This window comes from Camelus bactrianus, chromosome 10 (genome assembly GCF_048773025.1).
Source record: "Camelus bactrianus isolate YW-2024 breed Bactrian camel chromosome 10, ASM4877302v1, whole genome shotgun sequence".
Taxonomy (NCBI): domain Eukaryota; kingdom Metazoa; phylum Chordata; class Mammalia; order Artiodactyla; family Camelidae; genus Camelus; species Camelus bactrianus.
In genome coordinates, this window is record NC_133548.1 from 10,982,501 (window position 1) to 11,002,775 (window position 20,275).

At 50.2% G+C, this 20,275-nt stretch overlaps 1 protein-coding gene across 2 annotated transcripts in view; it reads right to left on the bottom strand.

The window, feature by feature from the left end:
- Positions 1–20,275, bottom strand: part of DTX4 (deltex E3 ubiquitin ligase 4) — a 35,987-nt gene that overhangs the window by 9,509 nt on the left and 6,203 nt on the right. The window contains exons 2-8 of one of the 2 annotated variants that reach the window (XM_010956341.2): positions 17,536–18,259; positions 11,323–11,384; positions 10,795–10,956; positions 8,967–9,028; positions 7,897–8,049; positions 5,569–5,730; positions 1,044–1,133 (exon numbers count right to left, since the gene is read on the bottom strand). In XM_010956341.2, the coding sequence (XP_010954643.2) occupies positions 1,044–1,133; positions 5,569–5,730; positions 7,897–8,049; positions 8,967–9,028; positions 10,795–10,956; positions 11,323–11,384; positions 17,536–18,259 (1,415 nt within the window). The other variant, XM_074371972.1, reaches the window with a different exon arrangement.

A 20,275-nucleotide genomic window follows, 5' to 3' on the forward strand; every position in this document is an offset into this window, starting at 1 on the left:
GCCATAAGACCCAAGGGGCCTCTCTACCAACCCGCTCCTCGTCTTCTTTGCCTCGTGCATGACTTGCCAGGGGCCTGTGAAAGGTTAGCGGAAGTAACAAGCTTCCAGGAGCAGCTTTAATGGGATGGTACACTTCTGCTGGGATTCTCTCGGGGCCCTCTGCCCCCTCCTATGGGAAGAGGTTGGACCTCAGAAGGGATGCACCTTCAGCCTGGACTCCAGAACAGGAAGCCACATGGAGCGCATGAAAGCTGACCCCCAGCAGCAACCAAGCCACAGCCATTAACAAGCAAAGTGTATGAGAAATAAACACTGGTTGAAGGAAGCCGCTGAAATTTAGAGGTTGTTTGTTACACAGCTTGACCTAGAGAAAGCTAACTAAGATGCACCTCTTATCCAAGAAATCAACAGTTCTTTTCCTTTTTGAGATCAGGGAATCTTTTGAAAATCCAGTGATTTTTCTGGGCTTACCCACAGAAAAATGAACTTGAAATTTTAGTTCTAATTTTGGAGTTCATAGAACAACTGAAGCCTAATTGGGAATCACCAGGAATCCAGAAACCCGGTGATTTTTTCCCTCTGCTCTTTTGTGGAAAGTCAAAGTATTCATAAAAAGTAAATAAATAAAATCCCACAAATTGAAATCATGCTTCAGAACAGTGCTTCTCGAGCTTTAACGTGCTGTCAGATCACCTGGGATCTTGTTAGAATGAAGCAGGTTCTGAGGTTCTGCATTTATATCAGGCTCCTAGGTGTTGCGCTGGTGTTGGTCCAGGGACCTGATCCTTCCTCTAGGAAGGATAGATAGATAAATTATTGCCTGTAAAATTCGGGAGAGGAAAAAGCTGAACGTCCAGCCACCACCACCCTGCGAAAATAAACTTCTACTCATATCCACCCTTGTCTCTTGTTGACTCGACTAAGCCTTTGTTACATGTGCATCTGGAGAGAGATGCACAGTTCTGTTCAGCATCACAGGGAGCAAACTTGGGGCCCCAACACAGAAGCAAATTTGCCGGCCCTACCTGGAAGCCCACTCTTACCTTTCTCCCTTTCTCGCTGTCCGGGAGGTAACAGTGTCGTGGGAAGCCACGAGCGCTGAAACTCTTCCCAGGATTTGGGTGCTCTGGCCCCTGGAAGCAGAAAGAAAGAGAGCAAAGAGCATTTTCCAAACTAGTTTTGATGGGGGGTGGGGAAGATGCAGGCTGTGACTGATTCAAACAATGATGACAATCATCATGGCCACAGAGTCTAGACAGAGAACAGACTCAAACCGTGGTGGGCGAAGTGGTTTAACACATGCATTCTGGAGTCCCTGGACCTGGATTTGCACCCGGAGCTGCTGCCTCCCAGCTGTGTTAGCCAGAGCCCTCTCTTGGGGTGTTAATTCCCCACCCTAAACTGCTCAGAATAACACAAGTGCCTGTGAGCCATAAGCCATGCAATCAGAATTATCCGAACGATTCTTGTAGATTTTCTCCTTTGTCCTCATGGGGTTTTGGTTTGCTTTCTTGTTTAACAATAACGATTGGTCTAAGGACACTGGGTGGGAAAGAAACTGAAGCAGAATTCAGTCAAAAACCAGGCTTCCTAATCAGAGTTCGGATTGGTCCAGAGGCCCCTTTGAGAAGTTCATGAATACCGAGGGGCTTTCTCCCAGTAACAATGCACAGATTTCCCCCCCTACACACAAACATTTGTCTATAATTTCTGAGCTTCCCTGGTTCCCCCAGAGTCTGTGAAACCCTGTTCTAAAATCCCTTCCAAACGAAGTCAGGATAATACTGATACTCCACATCACTCCTGGCACAGCTCCCACACAGAGGATCAGTAAATGCATCCTGGCCAAACAAATGAATAAGCAAGTGAACAAATCAACGACAGAACTGCAAGCAAACACACAATTTTCATTTTCTCTTGTTATGGACAAAGGTTCCAAAACGATTTAATAATTATGTGACTACAGATTTTTTTAACAGCCTGGTTCAGAACCGTGTACAATTTTGCAAACTGAGCAGCATGATAAATACAAGCGGGTCTCAGAGAAGGGAAAGATCGCTGGAAATGGAAAGTGGCAACAAAGTCTTCCGGGAGTCCCAGCATCTGACAGTTGTGAATTTCACATTTGTGTGAAATTGCTCCACGTAGACGCCATTCCCATGGCCATGGCTGTTTCTAAGTCAGGCTGCCTGACCAAGGGTTGATTCCGACCACGGCTCTGCCGGCTCTTCTCCTGCCTGGGACTTGCCCGTGGTGCCGCCAACACAGACGCCTGCCTGGCACTGGCCCAGCCAGGCTGTGTGCACCCGGCAGGCTGCCAAGCTGAGCAGTCACGACTCTGGCTCGGCCCCGCTCAGAGCTTCTCCCCCTGAGAATCATTCTCTGCAGTGAAGGCAGAGCTTAAAGGTCCTCACTCCTCACGACAGCCCCAGCTAGTGGTCCCTGGGCCCTCCGGGGATGGATGTGGCGCTGAGTGTCCTGCTGCTGGCTCTCAGGGGTGACCTATGGAGTGGCTGTAAGGACAGTGCCTAGATGCATTTCCTTTGGCACAAGTTGGGTTTTCCGTGGCACCTGCAGAGGTAGCATGCAGACACCTCTATACCCCAGTGCAGGCTTCCCATTCTTCAGCCTTGGAGACTTTGAAAAAAGAACATCCCCCCAGGTGGCTGCCCCACCCCCAACCTTTGTCCATGTCAGTCTGTCCTGCTTCCCACAAGGCCAGGATGCCCAAATTATCATTCATGTCCCTACCTTCCCCCTGGCAGCCCTAGGGTCATTCCAGAAGTCTCACTTGCCCCGACATCCCACCATATCTCGCTCTCCCTTGTTCTGGCCCCTCCCTTGTTCAGGCCCCATGACTGGAACCTGAATTATCGCAGTGGTCTCCTAATTGGTCCGTCAGTCATCCCTCACTCCTTTGCCAAACTGGCTTTCGTAAAGCGTAATTCCAATCACACGACCTCCCGTAATCCTAACCACACACCCAGCAACCTTCGGGGAAGCCCCTCCCTCTCCCAGCCTGTCAAGGAAAGTCCACGGCCCTCACCCTAGTGTTCACGGCTTTCCATGACCTGGCCACTCTTCCTCACTGCCTCATCTGTCTTCCACATCCTTCATGCTCCCTCCTCCCCTCTCCCACTTTGGCAAGTCTTAACCAAATGTCGCTCTTCCTTATGGGCCTTCCACACCCCATAAGGAACTCTGCTGTGTCCTCCAACTAAAAACGCTGTCTTTCATTTCTTCATGTCTTTCAAGGCTCTATGAGCGAGTGCCCTGCCCCAAAAAGTCTCCTCTGACCCTACCAGAAAGACGGAATTGGCTCTCATCCTTACCCTGGCAAGTAGGATACTCAATAATGATGGGGACCAGGTACTGAGCACCTTGGTACTGTGCCTGGGGACCACAAATGTACCTATGATCGTATTGCCCATCCTTACAAATACCCCTGTAGATTAAGCTCCCAGCTGCGCACACACAGAAATGGGGCTCAGAAAGGTCAAGTTGTCAAGGTCCAAAATCTCCAGCTAAGGAAGAGTGAGCCAGGAATGGAAACCCAGGTCCATTGGGTTTTGAATGTCTTTTGCGTTGCCCTTGTCCACACAGCCTCCCACAGCTTTTATCAGTGACACACATCAGTTTTCACTCTGGAGCTTAGTGATGTGTATTTCTTTCTGCCTGACTAGTTGGTAAGTCCTTCGAAGAAGAATCATGTTTTTGTGTTCAATTCTTTCACAAGCTGTTACATCTTCCTGTTTTATTTCTTCCTCATCTCACTAGAATGGGGACTTCAGGGCAGTGAGGACTTGGTTGAACATGCCTGGTGCACAGTCCACACTCAAACGTTTGTGAAATAAAAGACAAGACGGAGGAAAGCAAGGAGGAGGGAGGAAAGGAGGATAAACTAATAAACATTTGCTAAATAAATGAATCCCATAAGCACCCTAGAATACTCAGAAAAAGCTTCAATGTGTGAAGGAAGGAACATACTGGCATTTACTGTCAAGAAAATTGTTCGATCTGTTCCTTACGACTGTCTTTCAAAGAATCAAAAGAGGAAAGAAATGCCTACAAAAGTCAAGGACTATCTATCAAATTATGAATACAAATACCCTTTAACAAAAACACTTCCCCTTCTAGAAGATGATTCGACAGATACAGTCACATGCGTGCGAAGTTATTATTCATTACATTACTTGTTGTAAAAAAAGGATTGGAAACAATCCACATGCCCATCAAATGGAGACTGTTTGCATATAAATGATGGTTCATTTAGACAATGGATTCTTATGCAGAGCTAAGAAAGAAGGAGGAAGCTCTCTCTGTACTGACACGGGAATAGCCATAGACCAAACTGGCATTGAAAATGCAGGGTGCAGCACAGTGTGTCTTGATATGTCACCCTTCGTGTAAAGATGGGAGGAGGGGATACCCCGGAAGGACACCTAAGAAAGTGAGAACAGTGGAAGAGAGTGGGGAAGGGTGAGGCTGGGTACGTGGGGGACTAGAGTGGGAAGGGGATTTTTTCATAGCATAACATCATCTTAGCAGCTCAGGCTGCTCTAACAAAATACCACAAACTAGGTGGCTTTTAAACAACAGGCATTTATTCTTCACAGTTCTCGAGGCTGGGAAGTGCGAGATCAAGGTGTTAGCTGATTCGGAGTCTGGTGAGGCTCTACCACTGGTGTGGCTTCCCGGATTCACCCTGGCATGAATCATACCTTGAGTCTCACCCATATCTGATTTGGATGATATTTGGAAAAGACTTCGGACTTAGACCTTAAAGTGGATGTTGGAATGAGTTAAGACTTCTGGTAGACATAGAAAACAAACTCATGGTTACCAAAGGGGAAAGGGTGGGGTGCGCTAAATTAGGAGTTTGGGATTTGCAGATACTAATTACTATATACAAAATAAACAACAAGGACCTACTATACAGCACAGCAAACTATGTTCAATTTCTTGTAATAGCTTTTTATGAAAAATAGTATATATACATATATATCTCAATCACCAGAAACAAAAACAACATTGTAAATCAACTCCACCTCAATTAAAAAAAAAAAAAGAAAGATTCTAGAACTCTAGGGATGGAATGTATATACTCTGTGCAGGAAGGATATGAATTTTGGAAAGCCATGGGTGGAATGCTATAGATTGAAAGCTTGGGTTCCCCCCAAACTAACATGTTGACACTTAATCCCCACTGTGATGGTATTAGGGGGGCTTTGGGGGGTGATTAGGTCATGAAAGTGAAACCATCATGAACAGAATTAGTATCTCTAATTCTGAGGGAGGCTCCCTCACCCCTTCTGCCCTGTGAGGACACAGTGAATAGTTGGTCTATGAACCAGGAAGAGCGCTGTCACCAGACACTGAATCTCCTAACACCTGGGTCTTGAACTTCTCAGCCTCCAGAACTTTAAGAAATAAAGTTCTGTTGTTTAAAAGTCACCCAGCCTGTGGTGTTTTGTTGCAGCAGCCTGAATGGACTAAAGACATTTACCTGCGAACCTTTCAACTTAAAACGATAGACGCCAGTGGCTAAGGACCTAAGGACGGGCTCACCTGAATGCCGGGCGGAATGCTGTAGATGATCCGGATGGTTTTGCAGTCCGGGTGGCCAGGCAGGGAGTGGGGGATGAGGTGGTACTCCATCTTCCCTGGAGGCTGGGTACCTGTCTTCACCCCATAAATGGTCTTACAGGTTGGACACTGCAAACTCCCATCCTGAAGAGACAAGGCAGGAGTGACTAGTGTGGGAAACAGTTTGGGTAAGGACCTCACCACCTGACCCCAAAAGGTACCAGAGACACAGGGCGGAGGTGGGGGACAAAATGCACCTAAACCAGTAAATGCACCTAAACCTAGCTGCCCGCCTGCCTGGCTACCTCGGCCATGAAAGCTGAAGCTTTCTCCAAAGCGACAGAAGGAAAATTCCACAACAGCCCCATGCTCCGTGCTAAGGGACATGTGAGAGAGACCACATCCTTGAGAAGGAGACCAGGCTCTGCTCTGCACCTCAGGGTTCTGTTGGGGGGGAAAGTGGGAGACTCTGGAGACAGTGATGGAGGGGTCATGGCTTGGTAGCAGGACCTGGTAAGGTGTTGCTTGGAGAGGTGGGAGAAGAGCCAGGGTGGGGAGTCTGGACAGTAAACCCTATCCCCAGGCTCACAAAAGAAAGGGAGTGAGGAAAAGGAAAGCGTGAGTGGGCAGGGAATGATATGTGTAAAAAGCGCTATCACACAGCTGGGACCAGAGCTCTCCAGGACATCTGTGTCTCCTCGGGAAGACTGGCATCCTCTGCGGGGCTATTTAAGGACATTTCAATTTAAGCTCTACTCATTTAAAGGAACAGATGGATTCAGGGCAACAGAGGTTACTTCATATGATCAAAGGATGGGAATCCAAGGCTTGGGAGATAGACACCAGGGTCCCGCTCTCTGCTCTGGCCTTAACTTGCTTCGTGACCTTGGATGAGTCATTCCAATTCTCTCTGGGCCCTTTTCTCCCCTCTTCTGTGTAAAGAAAATAAGAAATGCATGCTTCAAAAGATTCATTAGGGCAAAAGAGAATAAAGGATAGTGTCTTCAATGTTTTTGAAGCACCATGGAAATAAATGCAAAGCTACTAGGTTAGTCTTGAATACAGTTGTCGAAAAGGGAATGAATGTGCTAAGAAACCCCTTTAAACCCAAAATAACCTCTTAAAATGCAAAGTCCTGATAAAATCCTTAAGTGAGCAGGGGAGACAGAGATGCAGGGTCCATCAATTATTGAGCACGTGGTCTCTGAGACAGAGAAAGAGCCCAAGGTCGGCACTATGGGTATTTCAATCATAGGGCCACATAGAGATGAAGGAAAACAACGCAGCTATGATACAATTAGGTACCACTTTGAATAGTAACGATAATAGTGCCCTGTAAAGTGGGGGTTGCTTCATCTCATTTTCCAGATGGAAGATGGAATCTCAGAGAGGCTGAAAATCTTGTCCAAGGTCATTTGGCTACGAAGCCGGGGTTCGAGCTTGGGTCCGCTGCCTCTCTTGCCTTTACTCTTTCCCACAACAAGAGCAGCCCCTGAAGGCCAGATATTTTTTGGATGAGTAAGAGGTTGGAGGATATCACAAAAATCTCAGGCTCGGATGCAATCCAAGCGGGGCCTGGAGAAATGAGTAGAATTCGAATTCACGCAGATGGGGAGTGAAGGTTATTCCAGGCATCGGAAAGGACATGAGAAAAGTCAAAGGCTTAGACAAAGCTCAGGCGTTTTAAGGAGAGAGTTTAAGGACACTCCTAGGTTCTTGGAAAATAGCTCCAGTGGGGAGCACCACCCCACAGGCCCTGGTGGACAAGCGAGCCCCGCAGACAGCCTTCCCTCCTCCAACAGCGGATGGGAAGAGACTTCCAGTTATCCTTTGGCTAAAAACCCTCCAGCGCTTTCGGAGGGGCAATCAAAGGTGCTCTGGAATTGTTCAAAGAAAATGAACTGTAACTGAAGATCACCAGCCCTGGGGGAAGGAAGGGTGTTTGGGAACTCCATCTATGCCAGTAGGAGTGGACACTTACCACGGGCCCACTGTCATGGGCCACTCCTCTCAGGACTCTCAGGGACAGAAGTCTACACCTCTCAGGCCACCACCCAGTGTAGACACTGAGGGGAGTTGGGTAGCAGAGCCCAAAAGGAAGGTAAAGACTGATTTTGCCAACATAATAAACTTGTGGAAAACTGATTCTGCTGAGGACAGCCAAGATCATCACTTCTGCTGCCCTGGGTGCCTCTAAGACCCCCCCCCAGATCAGCTAAGTGCACCCCCCAAAAGGCCCCCGAGCTCTTGTTCCCCCGGGCCCAGCATGGGGGCGGGCAGCGCCAAGGGCCGGCACGGGCCGGCACGGACCTTGTTACCGTTGTTGTACATGGCGACCAGGCAGTAGATGTGGTAGATGTGGCCGCATCTGGACAGCTTGCCCACCAGGTCAGGCTTGACCGTTGGCTGTGGGCCCTTGTAGCCCGAGGGGGCTGTGAGGCGCTCCATGCAGATGGTGCAGTCCTGAGGATAGGAGGGGACAGAGCAAAGAGGCCATCAGTCGTCACCCAGCCTGGGAGGCCAAAGCATCTCCACGTGGCTCCCGCGTGATCCCAGAGGTCAGGTGAGCTGTTACGGCTCCTCCACTAGAAAGCCCACAAACCAGGGTAAACGTGCCTTTGGGAATCTAAATATAGTTTTGTCTTGCTTTGCACAACAGAGAAATTCCTGAAATAATTTCTGATGGTGGTAGGTGTTAATTTAGGCTGGCCAACAAAATTACAATCTCCCTGGGGAGTCTGACTGTCGTTTCCTGGTATACGTCAGTGGCTTGTGGAGGAAACAAATGCTTGCTGATAGACCCACTGGCAAGTTTTATTTAAGCAGAACATTTGTAAAGGCACTGAAGTGTACTGGAGAGGCTGCTATTTAAATAAGTCTACGACAGGATTTCTCAGCCTTGGCACCACTGGCTCTTCGGGCAGGCTAATTCTTTGCTCTGTGTGCTGTCCTGGGCACTCCTGGGCACTGCAGGGTGTTCGGCAGCATCCCCGGCCTTTGCCTACTGGATACCAGTAGCATTCCCTCTCCCCTCCAGCCCTGCAAAATCATTTCCGGTTGAGAGCCACTGATCAACATCAAACCCATTTTAAGATCAGTTCCTGTAACTGATCATACTGTTTTTCTTAAATTCAGACTCTCACGTTAAGGCAGTTTAGAATCAGTCACCTCTTTGCTGAGCGGGGAGGTGGGAGAGGTTAAGTGGCAGCTGTAGCTCAGGACTATGAACCTGGGAGCCCAGGCACCTGCTCTGACCAGCTCTGCACCAGTCAGGACTCAGAAAGGAGCTCCTGCCACATCCTGCAGGAAACTCTGGCAGAGGAGATGCATGAGTGACGGAGAAGGTGGACCCCTCTCCTCCCCGCTTCCCCTGCACTCACCTCGTCTGGAGGGTGCCGGACTTTCTGCAGATACTTCTTCAGCACTTCTTCTGGGGTTTTACCTGTGGAGACAGGATGATCAGTGGGCCCCCAAGACAGAGATGCAGGTCCCACAGCCTTGTCAAGCTGGGCATGCTAGACAGCAGGGAGTTATCAGCCAGGCTTAAAGCAGAAAAAGGGAGGAATTCATTCTGCACTTCGGATTTAAGAAAAAGAACACAGGGGCAGAAGATGGAGAGAAGGGGTCTGAGGAGGGGGGTAGGTGTTCACATCTGCCTTTATTTCCTGCAATCACTTCCCAGCAAACCCACTTTTTGATCGACATAGCTTGAGTGGGCTTCTTTTCCACATAATCGATGCAGTGAGATGAAAGGACTCTGCAAACTGTTACACACTTGGCAACATTCGGTAGGCTTACCGTATTCCCTTTACAATGTGCTAAGTACTACCTCGATCTGCCACGTACTGTCATTTTAATGGGGAACCGGGAAGTTATGGCCATAGCTTTCAGGATGCTCCTTCTTGGCTGTTGATGGCACAGTCACTGCCAGCAGATGTAGCCCAGCACCAGGGAAAAGGTGATGCTCTGAGGGGCATCCTGACAGGTGCAACGATGCTGGAATTTTGAAGGGCGGACTGGACCTCCTGAAGGCAGCTCAGCCTGAAGGCAGGGATGGGGTGCTACAGCCTCACAAGGAGGCAAAGAATGAGAAAGGGTCAGTGCCTCTTTGGGAAACTCCCTAAGCTTCTGTTTTCTCACCTAGAAGATGCGGGAAACAATTGCACCTACTCAGAGGGCTGCTTTGACAATTAAATGAGCTAATGGACGGACAGCTCTCCAGCACTTTGTCTGTAAGAGTCCAATATGTGCTATTAATAATAACAAGAAGAGCGGACAGCGCAAAACCCTGTCATTTCCTATGAGACGAGGAGCAGGTCGAGCAAGTTCATTTAAGCAGAGCAACGCCTGAGAGACTGGAAAACCAGGACAAGGGTTTGAGGACATGGATCTCGCAGCAGCCAAAAGCGTGGAGGCAGTTCCTTCCTGCCCACTGCCCTGTTTCTCTTCTAAGAATTAAGCTCCTGTTAACTGAGAGCCTGTGCCTGGCCGGGCCGTGAGCTAAGTTACCATGTACATGTGATCCCACTGAAACTTCACAACGAGTTTACAGGGTGGGGGCTTGGGGTGATGGTCAAAGCATTTAACAGCCAATACCAGCGACCAGAAAGACCAGCCACAGAGCGGAGGTGGGCTCTTTGGTGCCCAGGTAGGCGCAGGCATTGACCCCTTGGTGGGACTGTGGGCAGGTAGGAAGGAAGTCCTGAAGGGGGCTTCGAGTGGCCAGAGTGTCTGGAGGCTCCAAAGGGACGCAAGGACAGTGGCTACTTCCCAGATGGCATGGATGCTTTCCAGGACTTACCTGCCGGGTACCCACTGTGAGCAGTATTTTTCACCCCATTGTAAAGGTGAGAAACACTGTCAGGGATCACATGACTTGCTAGTGACAAAGTTAGGCTTTGAATCCAGTCTCTTTTGGTTCCAGTGCCCGAGTGATCTTTGTCTCTAACGTAATTTATCTGTGCCCCACTCCTATTTTTATGTTTCTGTATGTTTGCGCTGCATTTTTATATTTCTCAAGGCGTTTCTGTCTGATCCATACCCAGTTCATTTTGGTGTGATCATCAGAACAGGTACTAGTTAGGCACACTTTGCAGGTTAATATTAAGGCACAGAGGGTCAAGTCATGGGTCTGACCTGGAGGCAGAGCCAGGACTGGGAGCGAGGTCTGGGACCCCCCAGGACCCCTTTAGATAAGGAGGCAGATACCTTTCTTGGCTTGTTTTTTGGTGGTCTTGCGGCTTGTGTTGGAAACCCCTGGGATGGATTTTATTTCGCTCTTGCTGACGGGGGGCGGGTGGAGGACCAGCTTTGGTGGCCTGGTGAGACACACCGGCAGCCCCGCAGCGCTCATGAGGATCCCAGTGATTCCTGGAAGGACAAGGACACGAGGGAGGAGGAACTGAAGAGTCAGCCCCCAACACCCCCAGACCCTCCCTCTTGCAGGAGCCTGCTCGCCTCCGTTTCACCAGCATTCTCTTAACTCATGGATTCTCCCCTTAGCCTCTCCTTTTCCCGGAAACATCTCCATTCACTCACCTTCCACAGCAAGCTTTGCTTTTCACAGTCAGTTCTCCCCAAACTCTTCCTGCCCTTCCAACCCAGCTTCTCAAATCCTCGTCTGTCTTCATCAACATCCGAATTCTCTCCCTTTTACCAAATGCTTACCACCTATTTCATTGCTTTCTTTCTTTCTTTTTTTTTTTTTCCCTACCTTCAGCCCAGGGCTTCTCTTACCTGCCAAAGCAGGATTGACAGGGCTGGACCCACTGAGGTTCTTCACTGGGACGGTGGGGACCCTGGGGAAGGAAAGAGCAGATGCATCATTATTTGGACAAGTGGGACAAAATGGGCCGGTGCTGGGAATCCTGAAACTTCACTCAATGAGCGGTTCCCCTTCCTTACAGGAATGACTTATCCCTATTAAAGATGCCATAAGTTCTGAGCCAAGCAGCCAGAGGTGATCCTTTCAGACCTGTCAGACCATGTCACTCCTCCACTCAGAACCCAGAACCTCAAAACTCAGACCAGCTTCTCAGTCCCTCAAAGTCCTAGCAGGGTCTAAACAGCCCTGTGGGAGCTGCCAACACCCCCACCCTGACCCCCCAGCTCTCTGGCCTCCCCTGATGTGACTCACCTCTTAACTGTGTTGTAGCTGTTCCTTCTACCTGCCAGGGACACTCCTGCCTCTGAGCCTTTGCATATGCTGTTCCCTCTGCCTGAAATGCTTTTCCACCAGATACCTGCTTGGCTCCCTCCTCCAACTTCTTCAGTCTTGGCTCAAATGTTACCTTCTCAGGGATGTTCTAGAGAGCACCTTGTTTAATATTGCTACCCACCCTTCCATCCCACCCTGGGACATCCCCACCAAGTGCTCTTACCCTGGTCTTTTTTTTTTTTTCTTTTTCTCCCCCCGTGGAACTTACGATCTTTTCAAATAAGCTGTTGCTTCTTATCGCCCATCATCAAATCTCAGCTCTACAAGGGCAAATATCTTTGTCTGTTCCACTCCAAGCCTGACACTAGTAGGCATTCAATGACTATTTGTTGAAGAATGTAAAAAACAAAGAAGCAAGTTCAAACCTGGGTGGACATAACAGGTACCTCAGAAGCTTTTGAAAAGGTAGAGCCCCTCCCTGAATCAGAGGCTCCGTCGGTGGGACACGAGAATCCGCACATTTACAAGCTTCTGCTGAGAGCATACAGATGCAGGCGATCCCCAGTCCAGCATCTGGAAACCACGGCCCTAACAGCTGCCACTTCTCCTTTTCCCTGAGACATATAAATTTCAGGCAAAGCCTCCTCCCTTTTCTGTCCTTCTCCCCTGGGGAACTCGAATCAGCCTGTATAGAAGGCAGCACAGCCGCCTGGGAAAGTCGGGACCTCCCACCAGGCTGATTAGAAAAATATGGGGCTAGGGGCTAGGTCCTGCCCCTACCCCCACCCCGCCACCCTGGTTTCCACAGCTGGGTTCAGAGGGGGGGATGTAGGCTTGGAGAGTGTGATGGGCTGGGCCACAGATGACTCCAGGAGCCAGACAGCCTGAGAAGTCAGCAGTTCTGCTATGGTGGAAGGGTGGTGCTGGGAAAAGTAGGGGGGAAGGGAAAGAGCATGTGTTTATTATTATTGTTATTATTATTAATTATTGTTACTATTATTATTTGTTTGTTCATCCATTCATAGTGAGCCCTACTTTGCATTAGATACTCTGCTAGATTCCAGGGACCCAAAAGTGAACAAGACAGCCCACTGCCCTTCATCCATGTGTTATAATTGCTTAGAAGATTAGAGCAGTTCTAACTCAGAATATATTTTATACATCCATCTAAACCTTCCAATAACCTACACAAGACGTGCTATTATTGTTAACTCCATTTTAGTAAGCAAGGCAATTGAAGCACAGAGAGGTTAAGCAACTTTGATGAAGATGACACAGCTAAGGATTTGAACCCAGGAAACCTGGATCCAGAGCCCACTGCTTAGCCACTCACTATGCTGTGCTCTTGTGTCTACGTAATATTTCTAACACCCCAGGCTGCAGACAGAAAACATGCCACTCCAAGGGTCGGGAATAAACTCAAAACTCAGAGGGGAGAGCTGGAACAGGACCTCAAGGCTGAGCAGTGAGTCTGTCTGTTCCCATCATGCCCGGAAGGATGGGTGCGTGCCTGGCCATGCTGGATCTTCGGGGGCCTCTGTCCCTTCCCGGGGATAATGTTTTGTGCACCAGGCTTGTGGGAAGGATGTGGAAATAACAGATGTGGGAGTGTTTGGGTCTCAACGGGCCACCAAAGGCAACTTTTCCTCTGAAACTCTCCCCAGGATAAATCAAATCCTGATGGAGGAGGGAAAGGCTGAATTCAACACAAAGGAAAGTCACCAAGAAAAAGAGGCACAGACTTGATTCCGGACTCTGCAACCTTCCCGACAGGGCCAGGCTTGGTATAATGGAGGAAGAGTAAGAAAAACCAGGTTTAAGTCCTAGTCCCGCCAGTAACTCCTCACAACGTCCATTAACTTTTCTGAGCCTGAATTTCCTTATCTGTAAAACTTATCTGTGAGATTCTTGGGTTAGAAGATTCCAGAGAGACTTCCTGATGATTTCCCACCCCAGTACCTTGTGACCCAAGGCGCAGTATCCACCCTGGGTTCCCCAAGGGAGGCTGATTCTCCTCCTGGCCTCCGGGGAGGCTGGGAGTGAAGGATCCTCTCTCCGCACCTGTTCCCCGGCTCCCCACCAGGGGGCAGCGCGTGCTGCCCAGCCCCGCACCTGCCTTTCCCCTTCAGCGTCTCCCAGGCCCCTACTTCGTCTGATACTAGCTGTGATCTGGGTGACAAAAGCCACCTTTGTTCCCACAAACTGGACTGGCAGGTTTCCACACCCAATCTGGTTAACCAGGAAATAGTCCAATCCTCACAGCACACACCCCAGGCAGCCAAGGACTCGGGGTTGGGGGCAAGGCCTGGAGAAAGGGAGGGTCTGCCTCTGAATACTGTGGGAGAGGAGGGTGTCCCTGTCATGCCAGGAAAGGGACAACATGGTGGAAGGGCTTTTCAGTAGGCTCTGGATGGTGGCAGCAGGGTTTGGGGAAGAGAGGATATTTGCTTATGGAATACAGACAGGTCCAGTGGAAGGGGCCCAGCACAGGGGCCAAGAACTCTGCCTTCTAGCCCAGCTCTGCATAGACTTGGTGCCTTTGGGAGAACCAGGCCTCTCTCTGCAACCCATGACCATATCTGGGTTACCGCAGCAGTAAACAGGGCACCCTAACGCTCTGTACCCTGGGGTCCCTGTGAGGATTTAGCATCTGGGTTGAACACTTTGTAAATAGCTAAGCCTTATGCAAATTTGGGTGATTGTTTACATTTTTGTTTCCCAACAGTAAGAGGGAGCTGGGCTTGATTAAAGCCTTTTCCTGTTTAATATTCCAGTTTTCTGAGATTCTTGAGGATTTTAAGTGTTTTATTAAAATATAAAGTTGAGTGCCAGGCAGACTATTGAAATGGCAACTCCTGATCGCCTTTCTCCCACTGCTACTGGTTAAAATGAAAGCCAGGGAGACTCGCCTATGGGGTCCATGCTGGTTACACCCTGTTGGGGACCCAATTATATGTGCCTGAGCCCTTTTTCTAGAAATCAGCAACCCAAAAGCAGGCAACTCAGCTCAACCACTTGTTGGCCAATCAGCAGACACCCCCCTCCACCGCCCCCATGCTACTGGGCAGTTCCCAGTGATGGAGTGTGTGAGTTTTAATTTCTGCCTCTAAAATATACAACTGAGAAAGAGAAGAGCTGGCAAGGTTGCTAGGGGGTAAGGGATGTTGATGATGGGAGAATAGCTTGGTAGATACCATGGTGAGAAGCAGTATTTTTCTAGGAGTCATGAGCAAACCCAGGAACTGTCAGCAGAACAATGGTCTTGTCTCTCCAGCAACTGAGGTCTCGTTGGAGATAGAGGAGCCACAATTCTGGAAGAGAGGACCAGAGGGGCGACTCCCGCCCTCCCCTCCGAGGCACAGTTCCCCTCTCCTCTTTAGAAACCCCCTGCTTGTGTATCTGAATAATTCACAGGATCTTTTGTTCCCCCTAAACCCTTCTCTCCATCCCACCTCTCCCGCCCTCCCTGGTCTTCCTTTTTTCCGTGGGAAAGTTGCTGGAAGAGGTCACGGGCAGAGAGAGGAGGGGGAAGGGGCCATTCTACGACAGAAGGTCGATGGCAGCCTCAGACAAAGGGAATAAACACGCCAATTAAATGGCCAAGAAAGACTGGAGGAGAAGATGGTAGTGTGGGTGATGGAGGCGGGCAGAGGTGAAAAGGAGAGGGCTGGATGACAGAGAGTGGTAGGGAGGGGCCTCCCTTGTCAGGGAAACAGAGCAGAGAAAAAAACAACTTGTTTCTATAGCCCTTTTGAAATTGCACTGCCCAGACCTCCGCCCTATTCTCTCGCTCTGATTCTACTGGCAGGCAGAGGGACTAGAGAAGAGAGATAAAGAGCGGCCGGCTCCCTTATTGAGATTTAAAGTGATCTGGTGTTTCTTTCCCTCAATAATGGCATGAGGTCACTTGGCTTTTGTCAAGGGCACCAGAAATGAAGTGGGCTGTTCTGCTCAGCTTTGACTTCAATTCAGCAACCCAGAGTGCACATTCCACAGAGGCTGTTCGTCATCGGCATCATCACCATCATAGCAGCTAATACTGACCGGACTCTCATATGCCAAGCACTGGGGTAAGTCTACACTGAATACTTCACTTAATCCTCATGACAAACCCTGTAAGCAAGGTACTATGACTGTCTCCCTTGTACAGATGAGTAAACTGAAGACAAAGGATGCAAAACTTGCCCCCAAGTAAAGGAATATATGCATGTATATGGATGACTGAAACATGATGTTGCACACCAGAAACTGACACAACACTGTAAACTGACAAGACTTCAATTAAAACAAACAAACTCGCCCTCAAGTTAGCCAGGAATTTGGGTTCAAGCCCAGGCAGTCAGGTTCTAAAGGCCGTGTTCTTCCCCACTGCAGGAGCCCCCCCTGCCAGGCCAGCAGTCACCCTGGAACTCATCAGAGGCTGCAGGATGCTGCTGTAGGACAGCGCGGAGATACTGAGCAGCGGCGTTTTGTAGGTACCCCTTCCTCTCCACCAAATGCTTCTGCAGGTTCACAGGAAGTCATGTGAAAAGCCCAGGCATCTGACTAGCATCTGACCATTTATAAATTGCCTTCGCAGACAACGAGGAGCTGGGCTTAGCCCAGAGAGCAGTGGACTAGGAGACCAAAGCTTGGGCTCCAGCCCCCACTTTGTAACACGTGAGCTGTGCGGCTCTTCGGGGGGAGTTCATTCCGAGCTGAGTGCTGGTGCCTGGCACGTGCGTCGCTATGTAGGGGAATGAGATGATGCTCTCCTTCTTGTGCTGAGCTCCTATGTGCAGACACCTTCCTCTGGGCAGCCTGACCTTCATGCTCTGGCGTCCAGCCTAACTCTAAACCATCCCGAACGTCTGGGGCTTGGGCGGCAGGCATGGCCAGGCTCCTCTGGAGGAGAGGAAGATTGGACAGAAGTGAGAGGCCAATCTTGCAAGAAGTCAGGGGCTGGCAGGCAGAGGCTGCGGGCACCATGTGGACCCCCGTCTCTCCCACTGTACAATCAGGAAGACCAAAAGATCATAAAAAGCAGCGGTAACAGAACCTACAACACCCCCAAGTTGTCACAGGAATGACTGAGACAATGCATGGCAAAGGCCTGGCGCGCAGTAAGGACTCACTAAATAGGGGCTATGATTCCAATCTGGAGTCACCATTCCAGCTTCCAGGGAGACCAGAGGACAGGGACTAACTCTTACTTGGCACCTACTGTATGCTGCACACCATGCTCTGTGCTTGTTAGAGAAGCAGAGTGGTGGGGTCGGAGGCCAGGCTCAGACTTCTTAACGTTTGAACCTGCATCTCTGCCCATGGTTAGCTATGTGCCCTTCCTTGAGCGAGCCAGGGAACCTCCCATTTCTTCATGGGCAAAATGGGATCAAAACGCCTACTTCGTAGACTTCTTGTAAGGACACATAAAGTGATAAAGCCCCAAACGCAGAGCATGGTGGGAGCCCATGACTGTCGCCGGTTATTCCTTAATAAGTGTAGTCCCCTTTAATTTCCACCTCAACCCTAACGTGAATGTTAACTGCCGGCATTTAGAGATGAGGAAGCTAGGGCTCTGTGATGCTGGGGATCTGCCCCAATCCCACGGCTAGTAAGGGGCAAAGTGTCCATTGGAATCCAGGTCTGTCACACCCCACAGACCAAACCCTCCCTTATCCACCACATCATGCCGCCTTCCACGTGCAGCCAGGGGCTCAGGAGAAGGTGTGGAGGAGCTAGTGTCCGCAGCCCCTTCTTCATCTTATGCCCGTGATCAGTGGATGCTCAGAGGCAGCCACGGCAGCACCTACCCAGAGGCGATCAGCACCCGGGACTGGGCGATGGCCAGTCGCTGCAGGTTGGTCCGATTCAAGGTCGCCAGGGCCACCCTTCCGGTCTTCCCGTTGGCTCCGGGGGGGCTGGCAGGAGCGCCCGCCGTCGCCCCGGCCAGCGCGCTCGAGGCTTGTCGCCGGACGGCCTGCGATGGGACCGTCTTCACCGGGCCTCGGAAGGTGCCTGTGCTCTCCAGTGGCCTGGCCCCAGGGCCGGGCGGTGGGGGCACCTTGGCCCCTCCAGGCGGGGCCACGTTCTTGCGGGCCGCTGAGGGGTGCAGGGGTCCCGCGCTGCCGTTGGCCACCGCAGCCTTGACGCTCATCACCAGGACGCACTGCGGGCAGGAGCAGGGCGGGGCGGGGGGCGCGGCGGCCGCCCCGGGGCTGGCCGGCCAGGACTGGGCCTTCGGCAAGGTGCCGGTGACCATGGGGTAGATGAGATCCAGCCGCCGGCGGACGCGGCGCTGGCGCTGGGTCTGCCGGTTGATCTGGCCCATGGTGCTGAAGTCAATGACGTAGCTGAAGCCGATGGAAGTGAGGTCGATCCAGGGGTGCTGCTTCTCGTAGGCGTGCTGGATGGTGATGCCCACTTCCATGTCGTAGGGCGTCCAGGAACCGTTGTCGTTCTCCCACTCCCACACCACGCCCTTCCCGGGGGCCGAGCTGGGGTCGTAGTAGTTGCGGCGAACTGGGCGGAGGGTCCCTGCCAGAGGGCACAGGGGAGAGGGTCAGGGTCAGCGAGGGATGAAACTAAATCGTGTTACAGTAACAGACAAATCCTAAACGAGTCCTACTGCGTGCGGGGCTGACAAGTGAGGTGCCAGCTTTGAAGGAGACTCGTTCCTGCGTTTTCAAGTCTGCAGTCACAGGACGGTGGAAGCAGCTGATCTTTGAGGGGAAGGATGTGGGCCACAGTGCAGGGTACCAAAGAGAGCACTTACTGGTTTGGGGTCGGGACACCTGGGTTTGCAGCCAAATTTGCTTACTTAATACAGATCCTCATAACCTTCTTTTCTCCCCTGAGAAACGGAATAAAAACTCCTTTGTAGAGTTTTTGTGAAATTTAAGTATGATTCACTCATTCAACAATTATGTATTTGTTTGTGCCAGGCCCTGAATCTCTCATGCGCTTTGTATTATGCACTAAAGGCTCATGAGTATCATTTCCCTTCTTCCTTGACTCTCTAGATGCCTCGGCCCGCATGGCTATGGAGGTTAAGAGCGCAGTGTCAGAGAAGCCTAGAGGACAGAGGAAGACTCTGCCCCTCCCCAGGGAGGCTGCCCAGGGGTGGTGGCCATTGAGCTGGCTCTCTGTACTTTTATGTGTATGGTTAAAAAAATAAAAATAAAAGCTCAGGCTGTGAGAGCTTGCTCATATTGTCCAGCACGGAATCTTACATCAACAACTACAATAATGATCGTAAGAATAACTTTCTATTTATCTAACGTCTTTCTCTCAAGAAGCTCAAACTTTCCTAAAGATAGGATTGTCTCAATTTTTACAGTCTGGGGCAGTCGAGGGGGATGGGGGCAGGGAAGAGATCAAGGTTATTACAGGGGAATATGGCAGAAATAAATGTGCAGGACTGGCAGGGAAACCTAAGCCTGTAACTGTTGCCTCTTCCTCCCCTACCCACCCCAAACCTGAATTCAGACCTGTGCCCAACCAGGGTTCATTTCATGGGTATTAAGATCAAGACTGAAGCTGCTTGGTTTAAGGCAGGGTAGGGAGGCCCGGGGAGAGCTCCAAGGATGCTGGAATCTCTGCATCTGTCAGCTTAAGCCCTATCCATCAAAGTGGTGGGAAAAGGCTCCCCTTCTCTGGCCTCTGACCCACCCCCTCCTCCAATCCACAAGGAGACACCAAGATGGGGGACAAAATCCCATTCAAGGGGGGATGAAAAGGAACAATGACTATTCAGGCCTTTGCCAGGTCATAACCCGCCCCTCAACCCATCTCCAAGCCCCTTAATGACCCCAAACATCAACATTCAGAGGCAAGAGGGAGAAACAGAACAATCCCTTATTCAGTACCAGGCGCTCTGCTGGGGGCCATGGGGGGGGGGCAGGAGGGGAGGACTGCGGAAGGAAGGAAGCGTGGCCAGTAGGCTCAGGGTTTGCCTCCACTGCCTGCTGTACGGAGCCAGCTCATTGGGGAACAAAGGGCACAGGCTTTGGATCCGAAAGCAGAGGTGTGGCTAAGCCTCAGTTGCCTCATCTGTCTGGGTCCCAGACAGACAGGTTCAAAGTGTGGATTTGAGGATTAATAAAGCACTAAAGTAATACCTGTCCCATGGCAAGGACTCAGTAAAAGCTGGTGATTATTATTGTCATTTATTTTTTATTTTATGTCTAAGTGGGATGGAGAAGTCATAGGGAAAGTTTAGTCCAGAGGATACAGTGGGGTGTGAGAGAGAGAGAGAGAGAGAGAGAGAGAGAGAGAGAGAGAGAAAGGGAGGGAGAATTTATATATAACTCCTATTTGCACAATCTTTGTTACTTAGAACCTTCACCTATCCCATATGGCAATCCTATGAAACAACTTTTAAAGACAAGGAAATTAAGTTTAGAGAACTTAAATGGCACGATTTTATATTCTCTCCAGGGTGGCAGGGCCAATGCAGTTGACTGATTCTCATAAACGTGCTTTAAAGGCATTTTTCACAATAGTGTCATCAGTCCCAGATATGCCGCACTGTTGGCCCAGAATGTCTGGAAA